Consider the following 27,997-nt stretch of genomic DNA (forward strand, 5'->3'; position numbering starts at 1 on the left):
TAAATCTGTCAAAATCAAGACAAACGGAGTTTTGATTATTAAGGGAGTAGACATGCAGTTAATATAGGATATGGCCAATCTTTTACATGTGGTGGCCCAGTCAAAGATTGGACATAATCTTATTCATGACTGGCATAGTTGAGTGGCCTCCAACCATTTTTGATTGTCTCTCCTTTTTCTATGTTATTTGCTGCCAAGCTTCAGTTCCAAGGGAATACTGGCATCTAAAACGATGCACTTCACTATGTTTTATTTCTGTACTGTATATGTGATAAATAAATCTTAATCTGAATCTGATTTCCTCAAATTGTCGGACTAACCATAGTATCTTTAGATCTTTACATCAAAATGAGAAAGCAACAGCATGCTATTATTTTTAAAGACTTTACAGCAAGTAGAATAAATCAGAATGTAAGCATATTTTCATAGTTGTATCTGAAAAACATATTTCAAAATTCCAACCTACAAACATAACATACATCTTATATTAAAGTCCTGGAAGTTCTTTGCGCAGTAAAATTTATTTTAATAAAATCATTTCATACACTGAAAAATGATGCCTTCACATATATTGGACTATGACCAATTCACAAATACATTATGTTCTCAGTAATTCAATTCATTTCACCTGATTCTGTGAAAGTCTTAGCCAATGGTAAGGGTTGAATCATTCATGCCACCCATGTCGATGAGCTGGAGATGTGGAGAATCTGTTTATTTTATCTGTGATTGCCAGTGGTTCTGTAACCTGTATGTCACCTTGTCTCCAGGATAGAGAAGCAAAGCTTCAAATTTCACTACATGCATCAATGATAATAAATCTGATTCTGAAAATACTGTACACTGACAAGTGGAGTTTTGAAAATTGGGTTTACCTTAGAGTTATAGAGTGCTACAGCACAGAAACAAGTCCTTCGACCAATCTAGACAATATCAAACTGTTGGTCTGCCTAGTCCCATTGACCTGCACCGGAACCATCGCCCTCCATCACCATCCCATCCATGTACCTATCCAAATCTCTTTTAAATGTTGAAGTCAAACCCACATCCATCACTTCAACTGGCGATTTTTTTCCACACTCTCACCACCCTCTGAGTGAAGAATTTCCCCCTTAAATATTCTCACATTTCGATAACCCACTGTCATTTATTTTGACTTTAAATACCCAACCTCTAACATGCAGAATCAGCATTTAGTCAACATACTTCAAGGCTTGTGTTACTTTGCAAGATAATAAGTTTCAAGTATTTGATTTGGCAGACAGAGCTGCACATGGAACACTTTTCTCAAACTGTATTATTCTTATTCCATTCCTTTGTGTTAAGAGCGTTGGTTACAAAATGTAGGACAGTATATTGTGGGCATACAATGTTGGCGCTGGAAGCGTAGTGACACTTGTGAGCTGCCCTCAGCACATTTCTGGGCTCTGTTGATAATTGCTGTGAAATGAAGTACTGTATCTTTTGATGTACGAGTGACAAAGAAAGATCTTTAAACTTTATATTTTACTTTAAGAGGGAACTGCAAGCTGTCATGCTTCCATGGATAGGGATTCATACTTGGTGGCATGCACCTACACTCTGATACAAACCCAGGGTGGAACGGTAGTGTAATGATCGGCATAAGGCTTTACGGAGCTAGCAATCAGGGTTCAATTCTCACCTCTATCTGTAAGGAGTTTGTACATTTTTCCCATGACTGTGATTTTCCTCAGTGTGTTCCTGTTTCCTCCCACATTCCAAAGATGCATGGGTCAGGGTTACTACTTAGACATGCTCTGTTGGTACCAGAAGCAGATTAATTTTTACCTTCTGAACAACATCACCTTGAGGGGCACCAAAACACCCTTGAGGAAAGGACTTACATTTCAGAAGAAAAGTATTGGTTCTAACCTGTGTACACACATTCTATATCAAGTATTGGCAAATGGCTGAGGAAATCGAGCCAAAGAATGGACAAACCAGTCAAATCAAAGTAAATCACAAACATGCCTTAAAGATGTAGGTTGTAAAAGACACAGTGAGAACTCTTTAGCATTTGAAGCAACATAAAGCTGACTTATCTCCAGTTTATAAAGGATCTCAGCTGGGAATCATCATAATTATGATAGAACAGGGGTTCTCAACCTTTTTTATGCCATGGACCAATACCAGTAAGCAAGGGGTCCGAGGACCTCAGGTTGGGAACCCCAGAGACAGAAGCTGAGTGGAAAGTTTGAGCACCTCTCAAAGTTTCAAAGATACATTTAACGTCGGGAACATGTATACAATATACATCCAGAAATGCTTTTTCTTTGCAACCATCCACGAAAAACAAAGAAGTGCCCCCAAAGAATGAATGACAGTTAAATGTTAGAACCCCAAAATCCCCTCCCTTCTGCACGTAAGTGGCAGCAAGCAATGATCCCCCTCTCCTACCAACAAAATAAAAGCATGACTGAGCACTCAAGCGTGCAGCAAAGCAAATAGCAAAGACCCAGACTTGCAGTACCCCAGAGACTACTTGTTCACCTGGTATTTGACATACCACAGGCTCTCTCTCTCTCTCTCTCTCTCTCTCCCTAATAAGGGAGAAAGAGATGTCTCCATTTCACAGCGAGAGGGAAGACATAACAAATAACTCACTGGTTTACAATGTCAAAAGTCTGTTGCATCAGTTTTTCCGATCTCTGTGCCCAAAGATTTCAGGTCTCCAGGCACACAGCCTTAAACCTTCCGACTCCCAAGACATACTGATATCCTGCCAGGACACTGACCTTTGATTTTAAACCCCTCTCTCTCACCCCCCCACCCCCCGACCTCCCCCATCTCCAGAACCATGAAATCTTGGACCTCCGAAGGTGAGTGTAACTCTTAAGCTGCACCCTTGGCACGTCAAATAATGGGCAGTCGTGAAACCCCGAGAGTGGGCCCCATTCCCGCAAAGAACCGTAGTCAGCATGTAACTCCAGGTCATGGTCTTCAAAAGAACCCTGAAAGGGAAAAATAGAAATATTAAAGATAGGAATAGAGCAGTTTCCAAAGATGCAAGCAAAGGAGTGGCCATTACCTGATGTAGAAATGACCAAATAATTTTAGTATTTAAGCATTGCTTATGTTTAATGCACAAGAATAGCTCAGATACATGAAATTGTAAGATGCTGCAATAAAATGATGAAAAACGACTTCACTCCTTTTAACAGGGATATTGTTAACAGGTATTTGGTTGAAGAATGGGAAAGAGCCAAGGGATTGTTTTCTCCCCCCACCCCCCATAGGATGGTATAAGGGTAATAGATGCAGAAAACATTCAGTTGAAAGAGTCCTTGGTGCTGAAATCCCCAAGGTAACAAACCAGGACGGAGGTAAAAGGTCAAGCCATCTACTGGCATTGCACCAGCTACTGTCCTGATACATGTATCTGTAGTGTGGTTCACGGTAACATCAATGAATGTACAAACTAAAAAATATGATCCTTCTCTCACTCTGCCATCATCTTCCCAAGTTATCTCCCTAACTTTCATTGCCCTTCTAACTTTATTTTCCTCCTCTAAGAAACCTCTGTACATTTTGAGTTACATGACCACTTTTGTCGAGCACCTTTGCTCCGACCACTGTACAAAGCAGGATTTCCTGGTGTTTTCAATTGCTCTTTGAATTCTGACATGTCTGTTCATTGCCTCCTCTACTACCGCAACAAGAGCACACTAAGGATGGAGGTGAAACACCTCATATTCTGAATAAACTGTTCTCAGGCTTCCAGCCAAGTGCAGATATCAATTATAACTTCTGTTTAGATGTACAATATACAACTAATTTCTCTAATTTCCAGTCATTTCTCCCCAACCCGTCTTTTTCCATTCCCCATTCTGGATTAGCTCTCACTCAATCACTTCCTCTCACCTGCCTCACCTCCCTCTGGTGCCCTCCTCCATCCATTTCTTCCATGGTCCATTATCATCTCTAATAAGATTCTTTCTTCTTCAACTCTTTACCTTTTCCACTTATCACCACGCATTTTCTTACTTCATCCACCCCTCCCCCACCCATCCACCCATCTTCCCCCTCCCACCCACTTTCCCCCTCAGCTGGCTTCACCTGTTACCTGCCAGCATGTACTCCTTACCCTCTCCCAACCATCTTATTCTGGCTTAGTCCCCTTTCCTTTCCAGTCCTGATGGAAAGGACTGTTTATCAACAGTTTATTCCACTCCATTGATGCTGCCTGAACTTCTGAGTTCCTCCAACACTTTGTGTTGCTCTGGATTGCCAGCAGAATTTCTTGCATTTGTCAATCTTCCTCATTCCTTTCCAGTCCTGATGGAAGGTCTTGGCCCAAAATGCTGTCCGTTTATTCCCCTCCATAGATGCTGCCTGACCTGCTGAGTTCCTCCAGCATTTTGTATGTATTGCTCTGGATTTCCAGCACCTGCAGTATCTCTTGTGTTTATGGTTTCTCAATAATGAATTCAAGTTATAAAGGAATATATTGCAGATCTACACAAGATTTGTTCTAGTTTTGTCAAATGCAGCATACTAATACAATCATTGTGAGTAAATTTGTAATCTAATTGCAGGAAAATATTCTGTAAAATTTAAATGAAGTTCAAAAATTTCTGTCAATTGGGCAATTAGGTCAAGTTAGAGCAAGGAAATATGCTTGAGTGTTGGTATCATTTAAAATGAAACACTGGTTAACCAAGTAACTCATTACCATAGTCATAGTCATACTTTATCAATCCCGGGGGAAATTGGTTTTTGTTATGGTTGCACCATAATAATAAATAGTAATAGAACCATAAATAGTTAAATAGTAGTATGTACTTTATGCCAGTAAATTATGAAATAAGTCCAGGACCAGCCTATTGGCTCAGGGAGTCTGACCCTCCAAGGAAGGAGTTGTAAAGTTTGATGACCACAGGCAGGAATGACTTCCTACGACGCTCTGTGTTGCATCTCGGTGGAATGAGTCTCTGGCTGAATGTACTCCTGTGCCCACCCAGTACATTATGTAGAGGATGGGAAACATTGACCAAGATGGTATGCAACTTAGACAGCATCCTCTTTTCAGACACCACGGTGAGAGAGTCCAGTTCCATCCCCACAACATCACTGGCCTTATGAATGAGTTTGTTAATTCTGTTGGTGTCTGCTACCCTCAGCCTGCAGCCCCAGCACACAACAGCAAACATGATAGCACTGGCCACCACAGACTCGTAGAACATCCTCAGTATCGTCCGGCAGACGTTAAAGGACCTCAGTCTCCTCGGGAAATATAGATGGCGCTGACCCTTCTTGTAGACAGACTTAGTGTTCCTTGACCAGTTCAGTTTATTGTCAATTTGTATCCCCAGGTATTTGTAATCCTCCACCATGTCCACACTGACCCCCTGGATGGAAACAGGGGTCACCGGTACCTTAGCTCTCCTCAGGTCTACCACCAGCTCCTTAGTCTTTTTCACATTAAGCTGCAGATAACTCTGCTCACACCATGTGACAAAGTTTCCTACCGTAGCCCTGTACTCAGCCTCATCTCCCTTGCTGATGCATCCAACTATGGCAGAGTCATCGGAAAACTTCTGAAGATGACAAGACTCTGTGCAGTAGTTGAAGTCCGAGGTGTAAATGGTGAAGAGAAAGGGAGACAAGACAGTCCCCTGTGGAGCCCCAGTGCTACTAATCACTCTGTCGGACACACAGTGTTGCAAGCACACGTACTGTGGTCTGCCAGTCAGGTAGTCAAGAATCCATGATACCAGGGAAGCATCCACCTGCATCGCTATCAGCTTCTCCCCCAGCAGAGCCGGGCGGATGGTGTTGAACGCACTGGAGAAGTCAAGAAACATGACCCTCACAGTGCTTGCTGGCTTGTTCAGGTGGGCGTAGACATGGTTCAGCAGGTAGACGATGGCATCCTCAACTCCTAGTCGGGGCTGGTAGGCGAACTGGAGGGGATCCAAGTGTGGCCTGATTATAGGCCGGAGCAGCTCCATAACAAGTCTCTCCAGGGTCTTCATGATGTGGGAGGTCAATGCCACCGGTCTGTAGTCACTGAGGCCACTGGGGCGCGGCGTCTTCGGCACAGGGACAAGGCAGGATGTCTTCCACAGTACAGGAACCCTCCGGAGCCTCAGGCTCAGGTTGAATTACCAAAGTTATGCTGCCAAGTTAAATATTTTCATTGGATGGAGGTGTATCAGAATGTCAAGACAGCTTGAAATCCACCAACCACTTGACCTGTGGTCAGTGTGTAATTAATAGCCTGTGTAAAATTTACATCACATGAGAGTCGAGCTGTGATCCATCCAGCAGACGGCATATGTAGAAATAACTGCTACCAATTTGCTTATAACAAGTGCCTTGAACATGATAAAGCCTAGCTCCCAAAGATTTTCACAGATGATTTGTCTTATGGTCTTATGGTCTTATGATACTTGACACCAAGCTAACAAGAAATACAAAAGTCAGAAGTCTTGATCAAAGCGCTAGGTTTCAAAAGCAACTTCAAGGACAAGCTTGTTTTAACTTAGTTGCATTAAATTTATTCCTTTCTACAGCTGTTGCCTGGCCTACTGAGTTCCTCCAGCATTTTGTGAGTGTTGCGTACTAAATGATTACCATGTGATCAAACCTCTCCTTGGATGTGTCTTTCATTTGGCTGGACCCAGTGCTGAGAGGGTGTACGTTAGACATGGTTAATTAGCTAACAAATTTGTCAAGTATGTTTTCTTTCCTTAAGAACACCAATTGAAGAGACAAGACCTAGGGAGAGTGTTTTCAGTTGTGGGGAAGAGTTGAACTTAGCTCTATCTACACAAGCCACTAAGGAATCTAATTGGAAGTTCAGGGAAAAAATTTTAACTTTTGTGAACACTGTATATAAGTTTATGGGGAAGTTGAGTAGTTCATGAGGAAGAGGGGAATGCAGGGTGACACTGACAGATTCAGAGGATAAAGATGGAGTGAAACTTGAGAAACAGAGTGGGATGATTGATCTAAATGCCCCATTTGTTCTGTATGTCTGTTCTGTAAGGAAGAGTTTAACATTTGTATTAGCAATATTTATTTAGAAATACGGCACGGATACAGGCCCTTCCAGCCCAATGAGCTCACACCGGCCAATAACACCCACTTGACCAATTAACCTACCAACCCGTACATCTTTGGAATGTGGGAGGAATCCGGGGCACGTGGTGGAACCCACATGATCATGGGGAGAAGCTACAAACTCCTTAGAGACAGCAGCGGAATTGAACCCGGGTCACTGGCGCTGTAGTAGGGTTATGCTAGTTGCTACACTACCGTACCGTCCCTATTGTCAGAGTTGCAGGAAAATTTAATTACATCTTCAAGATCAAATTTAACTGCTAGTTATATTCTTCAGTTCTGTTTGTGGTCAATGGAACACCATTAATCCACCAATACTAAAAGAAAAATTCTTTAAAAATTCAAAGAATACATTTTTATTGCATGTAGATGTAGGTAGGGACTTATTGTCCAAAAATTTCATTGTTCTGGAACTGAATGGTTTGTTATCTCATAACAAAACTCAAATACTGGAAAAATTCAGTAGGTCGGGCAGCATCTGTGGTTAGAGAAAAGTGGTTATATTTCACCTCAAAGGCATAAGTTATCAATTGCTGCCTCTTCAGAGGTTATGTGTTAACAGATGGTGATGTCATGACTGACTTGTTCAGTTCTGCTGGTGGTCATTGGGGAATTCTTCTCTCCCAGCAGCTCAAATTCAGTTCTGAGCATAGTTATTGCTACATTAGTGAAAAGGTGTCCAGCAGATGAAGAGTTCATGCTAATTGAATTTATTGGAACTTAAATGAATGTAATTGCATTCTACTAGTTTCTGTAGCGGAAGATTAAGCTTGAAAAACTCGTCTCTCGTTGCTGCTGTTAAATGCATGCATGCAGTGGCCATTTTATTGGATTTCTCCTGTACCTAATAGAGTGGCCACTGTGTGTATTCATGGTCTTCTGCTGCTGTAGACTATCCACTTCAAGATCCGATGTGTTCTGTACTCAGAGCTGCACTGTTGTAATGTGTGTCTATCTGAGTTACTGTCACTTTCCTGTCAGCTTGAACCAGTCTCCTCTGACCTCTTTCATTAACAAAATGTTTTGCCCACAGAACCGCCACTCACTGCATTGTTTTGGTTTTTTGCATCATTCTTTGTAAATTCTAAGGAATGTTGTTCATGAGGATCATGAGGCACCAACAGAATCAACAAACTCATTCATAAGGCCAGTGATGTTGTGGGGATGGAACTGGACTCTCTCACGGTGGTGTCTGAAAAGAGGATGCTGTCTAAGTTGCATGCCATTTTAGTCAATGTCTCCCATCCACTACATAATGTACTAGGTGGGCACAGGAGTACATTCAGCCAGAGACTCATTCCACCGAGATGCAGCACAGAGCGTCATAGGAAGTCATTCCTGCCTGTGGCCATCAAACTTTGCAACTCCTCCCTTGGAGGGTCAGACATGGTCGTGGACTTTTCATAATTTACTGGCATAATTTACATATTACTATTTAACTGTTCATTACTATTTTTCTATTACTATTTATTATTTCTATGACTATTACTGTTACTATTTCTATTACTATTTATTATTTATGGTGCAACTGTAACAAAAACCAATTTCCCCCGGGATCAATAAAGTATGACTATAAGGATCCCAGAAAATCAACAGTTTCTGAGATACTGAAGCCACCCTGTCTGGCACCAACAATCTTTCCTTGGTCAAAGTCACTTAGATAATATTTCTTCCCCATTCTGAAGTTTAGTTTGAACAACAACTGAGCCTCTTGACCTTACCTGCATGCTTTTATGCATTGTGTTGCTGCCATCTGATTGGCTGATTAGATATCTGTATTAATGAGCAAGGTACCTAATAATGTGACCATTGAGCGTTGGCCTAATAGAAATAAAAATCACAGATTTGGTTTGGTGTAGGCTTGTTATTGTCACCTGTACCAAGATACAGTGTAAAGTTAGTTTTACATACTGATTATACTGATCAAGTCATTATACAGTGATTATAGGTAGGACAAAGTAAAACAATGACAGAATGGAGAATTAAGTGTTACGATTACAGAGGGAATGCAGTGCAGGTAGACAATATTGTGCAAGATATTAATAAGGTAAAATGTGAGATCCAGAGTCCATTTTATCATACTAGAATATCATTCAAGGTTCTTATTACTGCAGGATCAAAGCTGTCCTTCACCCTGGTGGTATGTGCTTTTGGGCTTTTGTATCTTCTGCCTAATGGAGGTGGGGAGGAGACAGAGTATCTGGGGTGGGTGAAGCCTTTAAATATGCTGACTGCTTTATTAGAGGCAGGAGGAAGTACAGACAGAGTCCAGTAAGGGGTGGATGATTTCCGTGATGTGCTGAGCTGTGTCCACAACTCTCTGCAGTTTCTTGTGGTCATGTGCAATGCAGTTGCTAGACTGAGCTGGTCGGTATCCGGATAGAGTGATTTTTCTGGTGCATTAGTAAAAATTGGTAAGGGTCAACAGGAACATACCAAATTTCTATAGCCACCTGAGGATGTAGAAGCATTGGTGGTCTTTCTTGGCCATGTCGACTGATAACATTGACTCTGAGGAACCTGAAGCTTTGAGCCCTCTTAACCTCAATGCCTTCAATGTAAATGGGCAGTTGCACCATCCTTTTCCGGAAGTCAATGGTCAGCTCTGTTGTTTAACCCATTTTGACGGAAAGGTTGTTGTCATGACACAAGTTCCTTATCTCCTTCCTGTACCTTGACTTATTATTATTTGTGATGAGGCCCACTATGGTGGTCCTGAGGAAGGGTCTCGACCTGAAACATCGACCGTTTACTCTTTTCCTTAGCTGCTACCTGCTCTGCTGATTGTCTCCAGCAGTTTCTGTGTGTTGCTCAGATTTCCAGCATCTGCAGACTTTTTTGTGTTTGTGATTCCACTACATGGTAATTGTCTGCAAACCTGTAGATGGAATTAGAGCAGAATCTAGCCATACAGTTGGGAATGTACAGAGAATGGAATAATGAGCTAAGGACGCAACCCTGTAGAGCACCAGTGTTTAGAATAGTTGCAGTGGAGGTGTTGCTGCCCATCAACTGGTCTGTTGGGTTAGAAATTCAATGATCCAGTTGGACAGGGAGCCATTGGCTCCCAGGGTCTGGAGTTTGGTGATGAGCTTGTCTGGAATTATACTACTGAAAAGCAGTGCAGTAGTCAATAAACAACAGTCTGACATACATGTGTCTTTACTGTCCAGATGCTCCAAGGATAAGTTTAGGGCCAGGGAGATGGTGTCTGCTGTAGACCTGTTTTGTTGGTAGGCAAACTGCAGTAGTTAAGGTTGCCAATGGCATTAAATGTACAGAGTTGAGTTCCGGAAGATGGAATATTCTCTTACATGCTTAACGCTGATATCCAGAGGCATATTTTTCTACCAGATTCTGAAATTCTATGTAAGAGCAGGGAGTCCTGATTCCAGCTCTGCAAGGAATAAAGAGAGAATGAAACCATGTAAATAAGGCTTAGCAGTAAATTCACAAGGGTAGTAATTGTTCTGGGGTAAATACAGATAGGACAATTGAACTGGAATGCCTTCTGTGCAAATATGTAAATGACAATAGTGGATCCACTTTCTGGACAATTTCGTAGAACTTCCAAACATCGGGAGATACAAACTTATTATTAGTAATAATTCCATTGAAAAGTATTTCTTCTGTTCAGTGAATAAATATAAAGTGAAAGAGCAATGTAAACCAGTTGCAGTATTAGAACGGCACACATAAAATTCTGGTGGAACTCAGTAGGTTGAGCAGCATCTATGGAGAGAAATCAACAGTTGATATTTTGGGCCAAAATTATGTCCCTCCAAATATGCTGCATGACCTATTGAGATCCTCCAAAATTTTCAAGGATCAACTTTATTCATCATATAAAGTACATTTACATATACAGTGTAAGGAATTTGCTGTGATGTGTTGGGGCAACATGCAACAAAGTGCCAATTTTCAACAATTCTAAACAATAATCTATTGTATAAAAGTAAAGTTAGAATGAAGTATGGAATAAAATGTTCATAAGTACCAGCATGTATTTACAACGTAAACAGAATTATAAACAGTGAATCATAAACAGGAGAAGGCCTGCGAATGCTGGAAATCCAAGGCAACACACACACAAAATGCTAAAGAACTGAGCAGGTCAGGTAGCATCGATGGAAATGAAAGTTGACATTTCAGTGAGGGGAAGGAGGATAGCCAGAAGGTGATAGATGAAGCTAGGTGAGTTGGAAAGAGGGAATCTGATAGGAGAAGAATCAGAATCAGGTGTAATATTACTGGCGTGTGTCATGAAATTTGTTAACTTTGGAGCGGCAGTATAATGCGATACCTAATAACAATATAATAATAGAAAAACAATTGCGAATTGCTATATATATATATATATATATATATATATATATACACATACACACACACACACACACACCCCCCCCCCCCCCCGAAGTTTCGCTTTTGGCGGATGAGATGGTGGTGCTCGATGAAGCAGTCCGCCAATTTATGATTGGTCAACCAATGCAGAGGAGCTGGACACTGTGGACGACCCCAGTAGAATCACAGGTGAAGTGTTGCCTCACCTGGAAGGACTGAATGGAGGTGAACGGGTAGGTATAATTTACAGTGCCATGCAGTGAGTGAGGTAATAGATAGACTGGGGTGGGCAGGAGCTAATTAGAATGATTGATCAGATTTATATGTGTTGATCAACATTTCCAGCATCTGAAGAAACTCTTGTGTGGTAATCAAAGGTTTTCACAATTGCATTCATAGACCTATGTGTGATTATGTTTTGTCCATAATTCTCGGCAGTTAAAATACAAATCAGTATCAGATTTATAATCATTGACTTATATGATGTGAAATTTGTTGTTTTATGGCAGCAGTAAAAAGGCATAAAATTATTATAAATAACAAAAACAGATAGTACAACAAAAATGAATAATACAGTTATGTTCATGGTCCATTTAGCAATCTGATGGCAGAGAGCTCTAGCTGTTTTTTTATATTTATTTGATTGAGCTACAGCGCACAATAGGCCCTTCCAGTCCTTTGATCTGTGCCGCTCAGCAATCCCCCAGTCTAACCCCAGCCTAATCACGGGATAATTTACAACGACCAATTAACCTACCAACCGGTACGTCCTTGGACCGTGGGAGGAAACCGGAGCACCCGTAGGAAACCCATATGGTCACAGGGAGAACGTACAAACTCCTTAAAGGCAGCAGTGAGAATTGAACCTGGGTCACATGTACTGCAAAGCGCTGAGCTAACCATTATGCTACCGTGAACATTGAGTGTGGGTCTTCAGGTTACTGGTCTTCCTCACTATGGGCGCCAAGAGAAGAGGGCATGTCCCATATGGTGAGGGTTTTTAGTGATGGATGCCACCTTCTTTAACTTAAGACCATAAAACATGTCCTTGATGGTGGGGAGGATTGTGCCAGTGATGAAGCTGGCTAAGTATGCAATGCTCTGCAGCTCTTTTCTATCCTATGCATTGGAGCCTGCATACAGGCAATAAAGCAGCCAATCAGAATGCTCTCCACCATACATCAGTAGAAATGTGGTATGTTTCTCTGGTGACGTGCCAAATCTCCTCAAGCTCCTAACAAAGCCAAAACCGCAGAGGTACCTTCTTCATGATTGCACTGATGTGTTGGGCTTAGGATAGATCCAATGAGACGTTGATGCCCAGGAGCTTGAAGCTGCTCATTCGATTAACCAATTCTTAAGTATTGTGTGTGCCTTAATGAATAATTCGTCATATTTTCTGTTATTTAAATGTGGACAGTCTTGGTGAGACGAGTTGATTCATCTGTGCAGGCTTAAAAACCATATACGTTATACTGCAGAAGACACTATAGAGAGGCAAAAATTGAAGCAATTGTTCCTGGTGTTTGTACACCTACTGTGACTCAGTGGCTTGTTGATCACAGCTGACATTCACGGTTTGGAGTCAGGTGCAATAAATGGTGCTTTCTTAGCCAAAAACTGGCTGTGCTGCTGCCAAACACCTTTTTGCAGTTGGCATAAGGAAGAACAAAAATGGAGAATTTGAAAACAAGATGATAGATTTATATTTGAATCTTCCGAGTATATTTTGGTTTGAAAGAGTTTCAAGCACAACAGACATTTCCTTGAAGGTAATATATCTGAAAAGATAATAAAGTTGTAAATGAAATTAAGTGTGGGGCAACTGGAACTACTGTGCAGTGCTATGCAACAGTCTTAGGCACCCTGATTATATATAATTTTATGTATTGCACTGTACCGCTGCCACAAAGAAAACAAATTTCATGACATATGTGAGTGATGGTAAACCCAATTCTGACATGGGTCTCTATTGTCACTGAGAGTGGTAAAGGGTCAGGGACAGAGGAATCATGGTTGAGAAAAGGGGGAGGGATGGGAAGCACCAGAGATGCATCCTGTAATGATCAATAAACCAATTATTTAGAATCAAATTACCTTACCTGGTGTCTCAGGGCTGAGTGAGCCAGCTCCCTTCCCACCCCCCTCCACCCCACCTCACTCCTGACACCTGTCCCACAGCCCTTCCTGCAGCGCTTCTCCCTTGCCATTCCAAGCATCCTTTGTTCCTGCCGGCTTTACAAACTCGCTCTCTGCTCTACGTTGTCAAATGTAGCACTGTGCAAAAGTCTCGGGCACGGTAGCACACTCTGTTATTAGCCAAGACTCAGGTTGGGTTGTGTAAATAAATAAATTGGTATCTAATTGCTGACTTGCTCTTAACTGAGCTGTGATAATAGATCAAATAATGGAAGGTAATAGAATATTAAAAATAATCTAATTAGAAGATAATAGATCTACGAAAATAATAAAGTTGTAAATAAAAATGTGTGGAGTAGCGAGATATTTATCAGGAGTGCTGAGCACACAGGGCACTTAGTATTGTCAATGACCGCCCCCCCGCCCCCCCCCCAGCTGTCCAACAATCTCTTTGACCGCCTACAATCAGGCAGAAGCTACCGTAGCATTAGGACAAAGACTGTTAGGATGGGAAGCAGCATCTTCCTCTAGGCAGTGAGACTACTGAACTCCCTGTCACAACCTAGTTCTCACAGCATGTGAAGCACCAGTAGTGTTATGCAGTTTACTTCTTAATTTGTGTCATAAATGCACCTATTTCTTTGTGGTGATATTAGTTTATGTGTTACGTGTGTGAGTTATATGTACTGTGTTCTTCAGCTTGATCCAGATGAGCATTGTTTCATTTGGCGATATACATGTATATGGTTGAATGACAATTAAACTTAAACTTGAATGTGAAGTTATAGTTAATACACTCAAGCAGAAAGGGGGCAGAACCGAATTATTTAACAATTTATCTATGCTATTTACAAATACAACAAAATGAAACCAGGCTTTTAAAGGGATTGGAAGAAACACAGACTGCTGTAACTATCCAGCAGACCTGGCAGCATCACAGAGAAAGTAGAAGAGTTTCAAGTGAACATGAACTGTTAACTTACTCTCTTCGTAGATGCTGTCTGACCTGCTAAGTAGTTAAAGAACTCTTTTATTTCTGGTTTTCAGTACCCCTTGTTTTTGTTTTATTTTTACAGCGACTTCCCCAGGCTTTTTACACTCAGTGGCCACTTTATTAGGTACACCTATATACCTCGTTTGCACTAATATCTAATCAGCCAAGTGTGTGGCATAAAAGCATGGAAACACAGTCAAGAGGTTCAGTTGTTATTCAGACCAAACATCGGAATGGGGAAGAAATGGTATCTAAGTGACTTTGACTGTGCAGTAATTGTTAGTGCCAGATGAGGTGGTTTGAGTATCTTCGATGGGATTTCCATGCACAGGAGTCTCAAGATCAGGGGCTTCCAAAGCTGGAGTTTGCTGACCCCTTGCCTAATGGTATTGGGCCATGGCATAAAAAGGTTGGGCACCCCTGTATTAGAGTGTACGTAGAACAGTACAGCACAGCCTTTGGCCCACAATGTTATGCCAAACCAAATAAATTAGTAATCAAATGACCAAGTAAGCTAATCCCTTCTGCCTACACAATGTCCATATCCTTCCATTTTCCTCACATTCGTGTGCCTAACTAAACAGCTCTTAAAAATTCCTTATGTATGTGCTCCTACCATCACCACAGACTGTGCAGGCCAGGCACTCACCACTCTGTGTTTTTATTTTTTTTTTAAAAAAAGCTTGCCTTTCACATCTCTTTTAAAATTTCCCCATCTTATCTTAAGTGCATGCCCTCTGGTATTAGACATTTCATCTCTGGGAAAAAGATGCCCTGTGTCTACTCTATCTATACCTCTCATAATCTTATACATCTCTATCAGATCTCCCCTCAGCCTTTGGTGCTCCAGAGAAAACAACCCAAGTTTGTCCAACCTCACATTATAGCACACGCCCTCTAATCCAGGTAGCATCCTGGTAAACCTCTTCTGCACCTTCTCCAAGGCGTTGACATCCTTTCTATAACGCAGTCAACCAGAACTGTATGCAACACTCCAAATACAGTTTAACTAGAGGTTTATGAAGCTGCAACATAACTCCATGACTTTTGAACTCAATGCCTTGATTAATAAAGACAAGCACGCCATAAGCCACCTTAATTATTTGAATAACTATATTCACATTCACCACAGACAGACACTACATTAAAGCTGAATCAGTTTTTGACTTTGTAGATCCTAGTATTGTGTAGCATTTTTGTTTTTAAAAGCCAGCTGTTTTTGAACAAAAAAACAACGATCATACCATGTTTAGATTTGTGCAAATCTGGGTCGGAGTTACACACACAAAATGCTAGTGGCACTTGGGATGTCAGGCAGCAACTATGGAGGGAAATGAACAATTGATGTTTCAAGGTCAAAGACCCTTCATCGGGACTGGAAAGGGAGAAGGCAGAATCTGGAATAAAAAGGTCAGAGCAAGAGCTGGAGGGTGGTAGGTGGATCTAGGTGAGGGGTATCAAGGAAATGATGTGAGAAAGCAGGAGGTTAGGTGAATGAGGTGTAGGGTTGATTAAGAAGGAGTTTGACGGGAAAGGACAGTGCACCATGAAATGAATGGAAAGAGGTGATGAACAAGAGAGAGGAAGGAGTAAGTGATGGGAAGGTTGTGAGGATAGGGGAGAGGAAGGGGGAGTAAATTGGCAAAAGGGATGAGGAAAAATAAAGGAGTGAGTGTGACAGAAGGGGCTGGTGAATCAGAAACAGACTTATTATCATTGAGATTTGTCGTGAAATTTGTTGTTATTTTGTGGTAGCAGTACAACGCAATATGTGAAAAAATACCATAAGTTACAAGGGGAATGTATAACAATAGACCAACAGTTCAGAAAGAGATCAAAGTAGTGAAGGAGCATTCAAAATCTGATGGCAAACAAGAAGAAGCTGATCAAACTGATGCCATCGGGTTGAAGACGACCAAGGTGGATTGTGAGCTGTTGTTCCTCCAACCTGTGATTGGCCTCATCTTGACAGTAGAAGAGGAAGTGGACAGACATGGCAGTGTGGGAGTCAAATTAAAGTGGCTGGTCTCTAGGAGATCCTGATTGTTCCAGTGGATGCTGGGTCTTAACAATGTTGGAGAGCACGTGATAAAATAAGCCGTCTTGATGGATTCATAAGTGAAGAACTGGAAGAACTATTTAGGGCCTTGAATGGCGTTTCGCTGGGAGCTGTAGGGCGGGTGTAACACTTTACGCGCTTGCAGGGGTAAGAGCCCAGAGGGTAATATGGAGGGTTCCAGCATCTGAGGTGCAGATTTCTAGTATTTGCATTCTCTCTGTCAAAGTTATTGGTTTATTAAACAATCAATTATTTTGAGGTTTTCTTTGTTACCCATCATTTTTTTTCTCAGTGGTGTGAAAAATGCATCACAAATAGCTGTGGTAATTAGCTGGTGAAGAATAATCCATACTGTTACTGTGAGAATGACATATAGGCCACTGATAATGATTTGATTATTGGCAAGAAGTTTAGGAGGCTCTTTCTTGAGGAACGATCATTCAGGCATCCATATTGTATTCACAGGTTAAGCAAGATGTAACTCAGTCTGACGTTGTTCTTGTGCAGCTTTTGATCACATTTGGTGCTTTGTCCTTCTCCCATCCCTTCAGTAACTTGCACTATGGTTTACGGTCACTATTTCAATCAGCGTGAGGCTGTCTCCATTTAAATAACTTCTACTGTTCATTTTCTTTTTGAGCTATCAATAAGACTGAAAGAGCTTGGAGAAAGTTTACAAGGATATTGCCAGGACATGGGGACCTGAATCCCAGGGAAACATTGAATAGATTAAGACTTTATTCCCTGGAGTATAGGAGAATGAAGGGGGAATTGCTAGAGATTTATAAAATTATAAGGGGTTGAGATAGGGCAAATGCAAGCAGGCTTTTCCACTGAGGCTGGGTGAGATTACAACTAGAGAGGTTGTGTTAGTAAGGAAACTACTTTACTCCGAGGATGCTGTGCGTGTGGAATGAACTGCCAGAGGAAGTGGTGGGTTTGATTTCAACATTTAAAAGAAGCTTGGATAAGTACGTGGATGGGTTGGAGGACTATGGTCCAGGTGCAGGACAATGAAACTAGGCAGAATAATATGCATTTTGTCATAGACTAGATGGGCTGAAGAGCCTGTTTCTGAGCTGAGGTGCTCTATGACTCTTTTGCCTTGTCCTTCACTGATAAAAGAAGACATGGGAACAGCATATCTTGCGGCCCCCTCCAAGGACGTGTGCAAACATCTCCTAGGGGCCACATCGATTCACTTCAGCTGACTGAGTTTCCTTCCACACACCAAAAATGTGCAGGTTTGTCAGGTTAATCTTCTGTTCTCTGTGTCCCTCCTCCATGTGTAGGCAAAGAGTAGAACCTGGGGAAAGCTAAGGGGCAGACATGCTGGTGGCTCCAGGCCTGTACTTACTGGAGTTTAGAAGAATGAGGAGGGGTCTCATTGAAAACTGCCGAATATTTCAAGGCCGAGATAGAGTGGATGTGGATAAGATGGAATATCCCTTTGGAACTGAGTTGAGGAGAAATTTCTTTAGCCAGTGGGTGATTAATCTCTAGAATTCGTTGAGAAGTTTGTAGGCCATTACTGAGCATAATTAAAGTGGTTGCTAGGTTCTTAATTAGTAAGTACAACAAAGATTATGTAGCGAAAGCTGGGAAAAGAGTTGGAAAGGAAAATAAGTCAACCAGGAGATGTCAGTGGTAAGTTTTTTACATAGAGAATGGAGAGTGTGTGGAATGGGCTGCCGGCAACGGTAGTGGATATGGATATGATAGGGTCTTTTAAGAGACTTTTGGATAGGCACATGGAGTTTAGAAAAATAGAGGGCTATGGGTAAGCCTACTAATTTCTAAGGTAGGGACATGTTCGGCACAATATTGTGGGCCGAAGGGCCTGTATTGTGCTGTAGGTTTTCTATGTCTCTATGATAGAATAGCAGCGAAGACTGGAATGACCTAATTCTACCCATACGTCCTATGGCAGAATAAAACATATGGCAGAAATTCTTGGAGAATTTATGTGAATGGTGTCTTGATGTTTCTGGGCTGTAAGACTTTCTACTGATAGGCAGGGAGTTCCAGAAGTCCCAGCTCCTTGCAACTCCCATCCACAAAACTACAAAGGGATGAAAGTAACTTTCCTGTAGATGATAATGTGCATGTGTTAAGAATTTGCAAGTGGCAAGGTTCTCTTGACTGTGTTGTGTAATCCTTACAGATTGAGTTGTAGAGCAATACTGCATGGACACAACTTATTTAGCCCAATGAGTCCATGCCAACAAGTCCCAATTATCTGCATTTGAGCCACATCCCTCTGAGCTCTGCCCCTGTATGTACCTGTCCAAGTGCCTCTTCAAAGACGCTGTTGCAGCCTCAACCACTTCTTCTGGAAGCTTGCTCCACAAACTTACCATCCTCTGTGTGAAGAAGTTGTATCTCAGGTCTCTTTTAAATCTTTCTCCTCTTGCCCTGAATATACGCCCCTTAGTTTTGAATTCCACTCATTCCTAATGTGCCGTGTGTCATAAGATGTGGGCGATCGTGGTCTTCCCATGATCATGAATGCTCTTGGCAAAATTTTCGAACAAGTGGTTTGCCATTGACTTCTCTGGGTAGTGTCTTTACAAGACAGGTGACCCCAGCCATTATCAATACTCTTCAGAGTTTGTTTGCCTGGCGTCAGTGGTCGCATTAGGACTTGTGATGCTCATACGACCATCCACCACCTGCTCCCATAGTTTCACAAGACCCTGATGTGGTGGGGGGGGGGGCGTGGGAAAAGCTGATACACCTTATCCAAGGGTGACCTGCAGGCTATACCAGAGGAAAGGAGTGCCTTGCACCTCCTTTAGTAGAGACATATCTCCATCCCACCACCCAAGAACTCCACTACCCAAATTTATAGAGGTCATCCCTCACTTTCTTATGCTCCCAGGAATAAAACCTAGTGTGGATAACTTCTCCCTATAACTACAGCTCTCAAGTCCCACCAAGGTTCTTGTAAAACCTTTCAATATTTTTTTCCAATTTAACCATGTCTTTCCTTTAACAAATTGAGCAAAACTGTGCACAGTGCTCAAAGTGCATCCTCACCAATGACTTGTACAAATGTAACATGATGTTCCAACTCCTATCCTCTGATAGGAGTATTGTCTGAAACTCTGACTAATAAAGACCAGCATGTTAACTGTTATTTTCACCACGCTGTCTACCTGCCGTGCTGCTATCAACAAGTTATCCTCTTGTACTCCTAGGTCTGTCTGCTCTATTAGACACCCTGCCATTCATAGTATAAGGTCCTACACGCTTTGACTTTCCAAAATGCATTACATCACACTCTTTCTACACTACTGCCTGTTGCGCCACTGGTATTCAGGGCAGCAATGAAGATCCTCAGTCTCTGGTATTCAGAGCAGCAATGAAGATCCTTAGTCTCTGGTATTCAGGGCAGCAATGAAGGTCCTCAGTCTCTGGTGGTGTTCAGGGCTTCCTTCATCGTGTCCATAGCTTCCTTTTGATTTTCACTACTGTCAGTCATGCAAGTCCCAGGTGGAGACTCAGGAATACCATCTCACTCAGATGTAGAAGGTTCTTCGTTGCCATTTTTGTAACATTTTTGTTTTACCAGTCAGGGCTGTTGGCCCTGAGCTGAACCCCCAAACCTGGACCACTCCGGGTCTGTCCTGGACTCTTTGACCAGTTTGGCATGGGTGACCCTGCCAAGAGCCAAAGCATAAAGCCCTGACTCCAGCCAACACAGCTCTCTGGGTCATTGAGGCACACAAGCCTCCAGACCACGACATGGTTGTGGTCCTCTTGAAGGGCCTCACACTTACCTGTGTTGAAATCTATTTGTCACTCCTCGGCCCACTTCCCAAACTGATCAAGATCATCATAATTTTCTTTATTGCCAGCATCACCTGCTAATTTTGTGCCATCTGCAATGTTACTGATCAAGTCTTGTTCATTTGCATTTAAAACATTTATATAGGTAATAACACAGATGAGAATAATGTTGATGGTATATTTAGATAGACATTTTAATTAATATACAAGAAGCAAAAGAAACCACTATATATTTATGAGGCAAAAAAATTATGAAGCAGATGGTTCCATTATCTGACCTGAGTGGAAACTGTAATTCAGTTTAATATCACACGCACCAAAATGGATTCAGCAAAAGTTCAAATCAATTATATTCATCAATTCAAGGAGCTCCATCACACTCCTCAGTTCAAGTTGCGGCTCCAGTTACTGGCATATCTATTGTGGATTACAAATACCCAGTTATCTCATTATCCCTATGAAATGGCATATCTCAAAATACAATCAAAAATTTGTGAATCGAAGATAGATGTCACCAGTTGAATTGATGGGATATTATTGAATTTGAGTATTTTATCACGCATTGTATTTATTGCATTAGAGCTGTAATAAAGATTGGTTTTAAAACTTATAGAATTTAGCTTGAAAATGATGCACTTCTTTGCAACTAAAGGTAGGGTGGTGGTGTCAAGATTCAAGATTGAGTAATGTCATTTCCAGTACAAAAGTGTAAAGGAGAGCAAATAATTGTTAAACATAACACGAGAAAGTCTGCAGTTGCTGGAAATCCAAAGGAACGAACACACACACACACACACACACACACAAAATGCCGGAGGAACTCAACAGAACAGGCAGCATCTCTGGAAAAGAATAAACAGTCGACATCCTTCAGGCTTGAGACCGAAACGTCGACAGTTTATGCATTTCCATCGATGCTGCCTGACCTGCTGAGTTCCTCCAGCATTTTGTGTGTGTTGCTTTGAAATAATTGTTCCTCCAGCACAAAAATACCAACAAGATAAAGTACACAATATTAAAAAACCCACATTTATTATTAATATATAAGGTAGTTTATATAGATTGATTGTATGTCCATTATGTAACACCAGGTACAGGAGGGTCTGTATATAAGGTGACCCTGACAGGAAGTGATAAAGTAGTGGTGGTGAGGGAGGTGTGGAGGGGTGGGTCAGGGGGTGGAACTGTCAATCAGCCTTGCTGCTTGGAAGAAGCAGCTGTTTTTGAGTCGGGTGATCCTTCATGGATGCTATGTTGCCTCTTCACTGATGGGAGAGGAATGAACAGTCCATGAGCAGGGAGGGAGGGGTCTTTCATTATGTTCCTAGGTTTTCATTGATAATTAAGGGCAGAAATCTTATTGCTCAGAGAAGATTCAGATGCAACTGTGCTTTAAAGTTAATCTAGAAACAATGAGACTTTATTGCGATCCTGATGAAGATAATGTCATGAATGTTATGTTCAAACTAACATTATTTGCCCAACCCATTCCCCAGGTAAAGGACCGGAGACACTTTATGCTGGGCAGAAGCTGAATGATAATGACTGGCATGCAGTCAGAGTGGTTCGTCGAGGTAAACATTTAAAGCTGATGGTCGATGAAGTCACAGCAGAAGGTACGGTCATCTGAGTTGTTTAATTCGTCTAACATACGATTGACTCTGCAAGATTAAGTTAATGTACTTTAAAGAGTGGATTTAAATAATTTAAACACCATGTGTAATGAAAATATTTTATAATTTGTTCCATATTCTTTTCTGATATGGCAAGAGGCATCTGTTCATGCTTTCGCAAGCAAAGGAGTTACTGAGCATGCTTTAAACTACGTGAAATCATTTTATTAGAGTTATGGAATGCAGAAAGAAGGACAAATAATTAATGAAGTAGCGGTACAGAAAACATTCTTGTATTTATCATCCACTAAGTGAGCTGAATGCTGGAGGGAACAATACATCCAACCAACTTTCACATGGCATTCTCTATTTCTGTCTCTCTATCTCCTCCATCTCAAGCCCCCTCATAATTCTGTATACTTCTGTCAAATCTGTCCTCATTTTCCTACCCTCAAGGAACTAAAGTCCTAACCTATTCGACCTTTCCCTATAAGCTCAGGTCCTCAAATCTCGGCAACGTCCTTGTAAAATTTCTCTTCACTCTTTCAATCTTATTGATATCTTTCCTGAAGGGAGGTGATCAGAAATTTGGCCTCCATATTTGGTCTCACCAACATCTTATGCAGGGTGAACAGAACATCCCATGACTTCTCTGAATTAACTCAGTTCATCCACCCACTTTGATGATCGATCGATGTCCTGATTTGACCTCAGGGAGCCTTTAACATACATCATATCAATTTTGTTTACATGCCCAATGGTGATATCAAAACCTAGTCTGAGTTATGTGTGCACAGAAGCTAATATCATTAAACACTACTCTGAGCAAAAAGGGTGAAGACTGTTATTGCATTCCACATGCCAGTTATACACTACAAGTTCACACGTGAGATTGGTGCAGAACAGTTCCAAGATGACTTTAACATCTTATAACATAGAACATGGAACAGTAGAACACAGAACGTGCCATTCAACCTACAAAGTTGTGCTGACCATTTTAATCTCTCCAAGGTCAACCTAACTGTTCCCTCCCATGTCGTCGTCATCATCATCATTCCCACTGCTGCCTGTAAGGGGTTTGTACGTTCTCTCCGTGACTGCATGGGTTTCCTCCCACATTCCAAAGACGTACCAGTTTGTGGGTTAATCGGTTATTGTAAACTATCCTTTGATTAGGCTGGATTAAATTGGGGGATTCCTGGGCAGCACAGCTCAAAGGGCCGGAAGGCCCTATTCCATGCTGTATCTCAATAAATAAATAAATACATTTTGTGCCATGTTGTGTGATGTGGGTAATCATGACCTTTATGACCAGGATTGTAATCGGCAAATTTTTCTAAAGATGTTGTTTGCCATTGCTTTCTTCCCATGTATCCCTCCATTTTTCTATCATATCAACCATGTGCCTCTCTAAGACTTTCTTAAATGCCCCTAATACATCAGCCTCTACCTGCACCCTGACAGGGCATTCCATACACCTACCACTCTCTATGTGTGTAAAACAAAATCCTGCCTATGATATCCACACTGCATTTTCCTCCAATCAGTTTAAAATTATGACTCTTACAAGAAGTAGCCATTTTCACCCTGGGAAAAAGTATTTGGCTGTTCACTCTACCTATGCCTCATTATTATATATACATCTATTAAGACACCTCTCATCCTCCTTTCTCCAAGGAGAAAAGCCCTAGTTCACTCAAACTATCCTCATAAGGAGGGAGTTCCCAGGCATGGATCCCTTGGTTAATAGTAGGGGTCCATGGCATAAAGTTTGAGAACCCCTGTGATAAAACAGCCAGCCAGCATCCGAGTAAATCTCTAATACAGCCAGCATCCAAGTAAATCTCCTCTGCACCCTTCTCTAAAGCTTCCACATCTTTCCTACTTTGAGGTGACTAGAACTGAACATAATATTCCAAGTCTGGTCTAACTTAGAGCACTGCAACATTACCTCTCAGCTGTTGGATTCAATCCCTGACTAATGGAGGCCAACACACCATACAACTTCTTAACAACCCTATCAACTTGCACAGCAACTTTGTGGGGTCTATGAGTGAGAAGGTAGGAAGAGTTCTTACTCACATTTCAAATATAATGTCAACACAGCCACTAAGAATTATGCAGGGTTTGATATTAGACTTGACCAGGTGTGAGAAACTGAAACCATTAGGTTGGTCACCTGTCAGATATTCTACCTAATCTTCAGCACCCTCGATTTATTCAGTGCTACAGCAGAGAGTAGGCCTTTTTGGCCCTTCAGGTCACACCGCCCCAGCAACTCCCATCAAACCCCATTAACCCTAACCTAATCACGGGACAGTGTACAATAACCAATTAACCTACTTGGTACATCTTTGGACTGTGGGAGGAAACTGGAGGACCCGGAGAAAACCCACACATCCCACAGGGAGGATGAACGGACTCCTTACAGACGATGCTGGAATTGAACCCCAAATTGCGGAATGCCTTGAGCTCGAATAGCGTTGTGCTAACCACTATACTATCATGGCGTCATTTAATAACTTGATTGGCAAAGATGGGTTTTCCTGTGTTTCTCTACAATTAATAATTATTATCTACCTATTTACGTTACATGCCCATATTATCTGCCCATACTTCCCCTTCGTCATTCCCATTGAAGATGATCAATAACTTGGGAAATTTACTGAATCCAACCTTGCAAAGGATACTTATGTGACAGGTTTACAGATGAACGTCGGGGAGTTCTGAATCATTGATCAGGAGGAGGACATCAGGCATTGCATTGAAGATACAAGTGAAAAGTTACCTGAGCTGGTGGTGCCATTTTGTCGAGAAACAGACTGGATGACTACAATGATGTGTAACATGGAAGTAAATGGAATTAACACAAATGGGTATTTCAGGCCAGTTGATCTCCCTTCCACACCTCAACAAATTTAAGCCAACCTTATCACCACAGCTTTGCATTCTGTAGACAGAAGGAATTCACAAGGAGATCTTCAGAACATGCCTTCTCTTGAGGTCAACTTACCCAGGAACATGTTCTCTTCAATCCATAGTTTTCATTATTCCTCTAATCTTTCTTATTTGCCTTCCTCTTCTCCCCATCCCAACATTTCTACCCACATGTGTTGTGTGTACATTGTCTGAGATAAGCCGGGCAATGTCAGGCTTCAGCACCTATGTTCTATGTGAGCTGTGTGTAATTCAAATGGCACAGTGGCAATCTTCTGCTCTGGAGTTTTATGAAGCCATTGCTAGGGTAGTAACCAGGCGTAAGTTCTCTACAGTTCACTTTAGCCAACAGCTTATGACTCAGTTTACTAGACTTTGCCTGGTACCAACATTGTAGGGTCCTGCTTTATCTCACTACAACCTACTCATCCCCTAATCCCTCTGCTGTGTAACGGAGCCAGGAATTCACTAGTCCCTGCAATGAATCACTGTAATCTGCCTCTACATATTCCATGCTCTCTCAAGCACTTGTCCAACTATCCCTTAAAATGCTTCAACAATATCTAGAGCTACCAAATTCTACATTCCCTATCTCTTCAGGGATGCTGAGCATATGGTGCAAAAGATACTGCAGCTGCCCAACAGCTGCAGGGTCCTGAGTTCAGCTCTCCCTCCCTGGTGCTGTCTGTGTGGAGAACACATGCTTGTTCTTTGACTACATGAGTTACTGCTTTCACACTCTCACTTTAGAATTGAAGCAGAATTAGGTCATTTCTGTCCTGAAGGGAAGTCTTTGTATTTTGACACCATGTCCTCTGGTCCTCAACTCCCCCACTATTGAAAACATCCTCTTCCACACGTCCACTGTATCTAGGCCTTTCAATATTAGATAGATTTCAACAATCTCCCTCATTCTAAACAACAGTAAGGCCAGGCTGAGGGTCATCATAGGCTCCTCATATGTTATGATTGTTCAATTATTATAAAATAATGTATTCAAATAAATAAGGTGAAACTTAGTTATGTCCTCAAAGGTGTAGATGTATGATAGGAGAATGAGGAGGGGAATTGATAGACATTTGAGTGGGAGTAGGTTGTGAGAGAAAATGGGGGACTATAGGATTGGTGAGTTTGCTCCAATAGCCATCATAGACTTGATGGGCCCAATTTACTCCTGTGTCATTAAGAAATATGGGAGCACTCTACCTTTAGCACGCCTGGTATACTTGCGTACGGGGAAGGTGGAATCATGAAACGGTACAGTGCAGGACAGGCCCGTCAGCCCACAATATTGTGCAGCAGTAATTCGCTAGCAATGAATACCTGACTAAACCAGTCCCTTCTGTCGACACCATTCTATATCCCCACTAATGAGAGGGATCTTATTGAAGCTTATCAACAACTAAAAAAGGCGTAGATCGCATATGGAGAGGATATTTCCTATAGTGGAGGAGTCTAGAACCAGAAGGCACCGCCTCAGAATAGGGGAATGTCTATGCAGAACAGAGATGAGGAGGAGTTTCTTTAGCTAGAGGGCGGCGAATCTGTGGAATTCATTGCCATAGATGGCTGTGGAGGCCAACTCAATGTATATACTTAAAAGTGGTGGTTGATAGCTCCTTGATTAGTCAGGGCATCAAAGGTTATGAGAAGACAGAAAAATGGGATTAAGGCAGATAATAAATCAGCGGTAATGGAATGGTGGAACAGACCTGATGGACTGAATGGCCTAATTATGCTCCTACGTCTTATGGTCTACACATTTTATGTGCCTGTTGAATGCCTCGATCATATCTGCCTCCACCATCACTCTTGGCAGCACATTCCAGGCATCCTCCACTCTTGGTGTTTAAAAGCACTTACCCACATATCTCCTCTGAACTTGCCCCCTCTCAACTCAATTGCATGCCCTCTGATATTGGAGTCAGACCTCCAAAACAAATATATACCAGCTCTCTGCTCTACCTATGCATGCCTCTCACACATAAACTTCAATCAGGTCTCCCCTCGGCCTCTGGCACTCCAGAGAAAACAACCCGAGCTTGCCCAACCTCTTCTTTTAACTTAAGGCAGCATTCTAGTTAACTCTTCTCTACCCCCCCACCCCCGAAGCATCGACAGAATTAAGCTTTTCTATGGTATTGGTTAAGCCTCCAAGCCATCTTATACAGAAGTAAGACGGCCAGAATGTGCAGGAGGTACAGATGATACTGTACCTAATCCCTTGGATCTTGAAACAAGTTGCTGAAAGCTAAGGTGTGTTGAGCTGGCGTCTTGGGAACAGACTAGAAGAAGATTCAAGATTAATTTATTATCAAAGAATATATAATTATACAGCGTTGAGATTTGCTTGCTCACCTGTAGCCACAAAGCAAGAAACCGGAAAGAACCCAATTAAAGAAAACAAAGAATAAAAACAAAAATAAAAGGCCAACACTTGATGTGCAAGAGAAAAAAAAGCAAACAGTGAAAGTGAACAACAGCATTTTGAATCAAAATTGAGTCCACCGATCCAAACGCCAGAGCAGTCCAGAGTAGGTCCAATGCCTCACTCATCATATGAATAGCATTGTACTAGCACTCCTGAATCTTCAACTCCTGTTGTATCAGTTCTTTCCTATCACCTGTCTCAGTCTCACCCACTCCCTCTGCACTCTCCACAACCTACTGTAAACATTGTAAAGAATAAGGACCATAAGACAGGAGCAGAATTAGGCCATTCAACCCATCAAGTCTGTTCTTCCATTTGATCATGGCCAATTTATTTTCTTCCTCAACCCGCTTCTTCTGCCTTCTCCCTGTAACCTTTAATAACCTTACTAATAAAGAACCTATCAAATGCTACTTTAAATATACCATACTGACTTGATATCAACAACTGTCTATGACATTGAATTCCACATTTACATTGCCCTCTGGCTAAAGCAATTCCTCGGCAACTCTGTTCTGAAGGGACATCCTGTATTCTGAGACTGGACCCCACTACTGGAAACATCCTCTTCACCTCCACTCTGCTCTAGGCCTTTCAATGTT

The 27,997-nt window shown here is 41.7% G+C and overlaps 1 protein-coding gene across 24 annotated transcripts in view; it reads left to right on the forward strand.

Moving 5' to 3' along the window:
• The window catches only part of nrxn3a (neurexin 3a), a 2,332,164-nt gene that overhangs the window by 980,224 nt on the left and 1,323,943 nt on the right, over window positions 1-27,997 (forward strand). For all 24 annotated transcript variants that reach the window (XR_010017469.1, XR_010017470.1, XR_010017471.1 and 21 more), the window contains one exon: window positions 21,911-22,030. Coding sequence is in view for 19 of the 24 variants with exons in the window: in XM_063044591.1 (XP_062900661.1) it covers window positions 21,911-22,030 (120 nt within the window). In the remaining 5 variants the exon portion in view is untranslated. The remainder of the gene's footprint in view (window positions 1-21,910; window positions 22,031-27,997) is intronic.

This window comes from Mobula hypostoma, chromosome 1 (genome assembly GCF_963921235.1).
Source record: "Mobula hypostoma chromosome 1, sMobHyp1.1, whole genome shotgun sequence".
NCBI lineage: Eukaryota > Metazoa > Chordata > Chondrichthyes > Myliobatiformes > Myliobatidae > Mobula > Mobula hypostoma.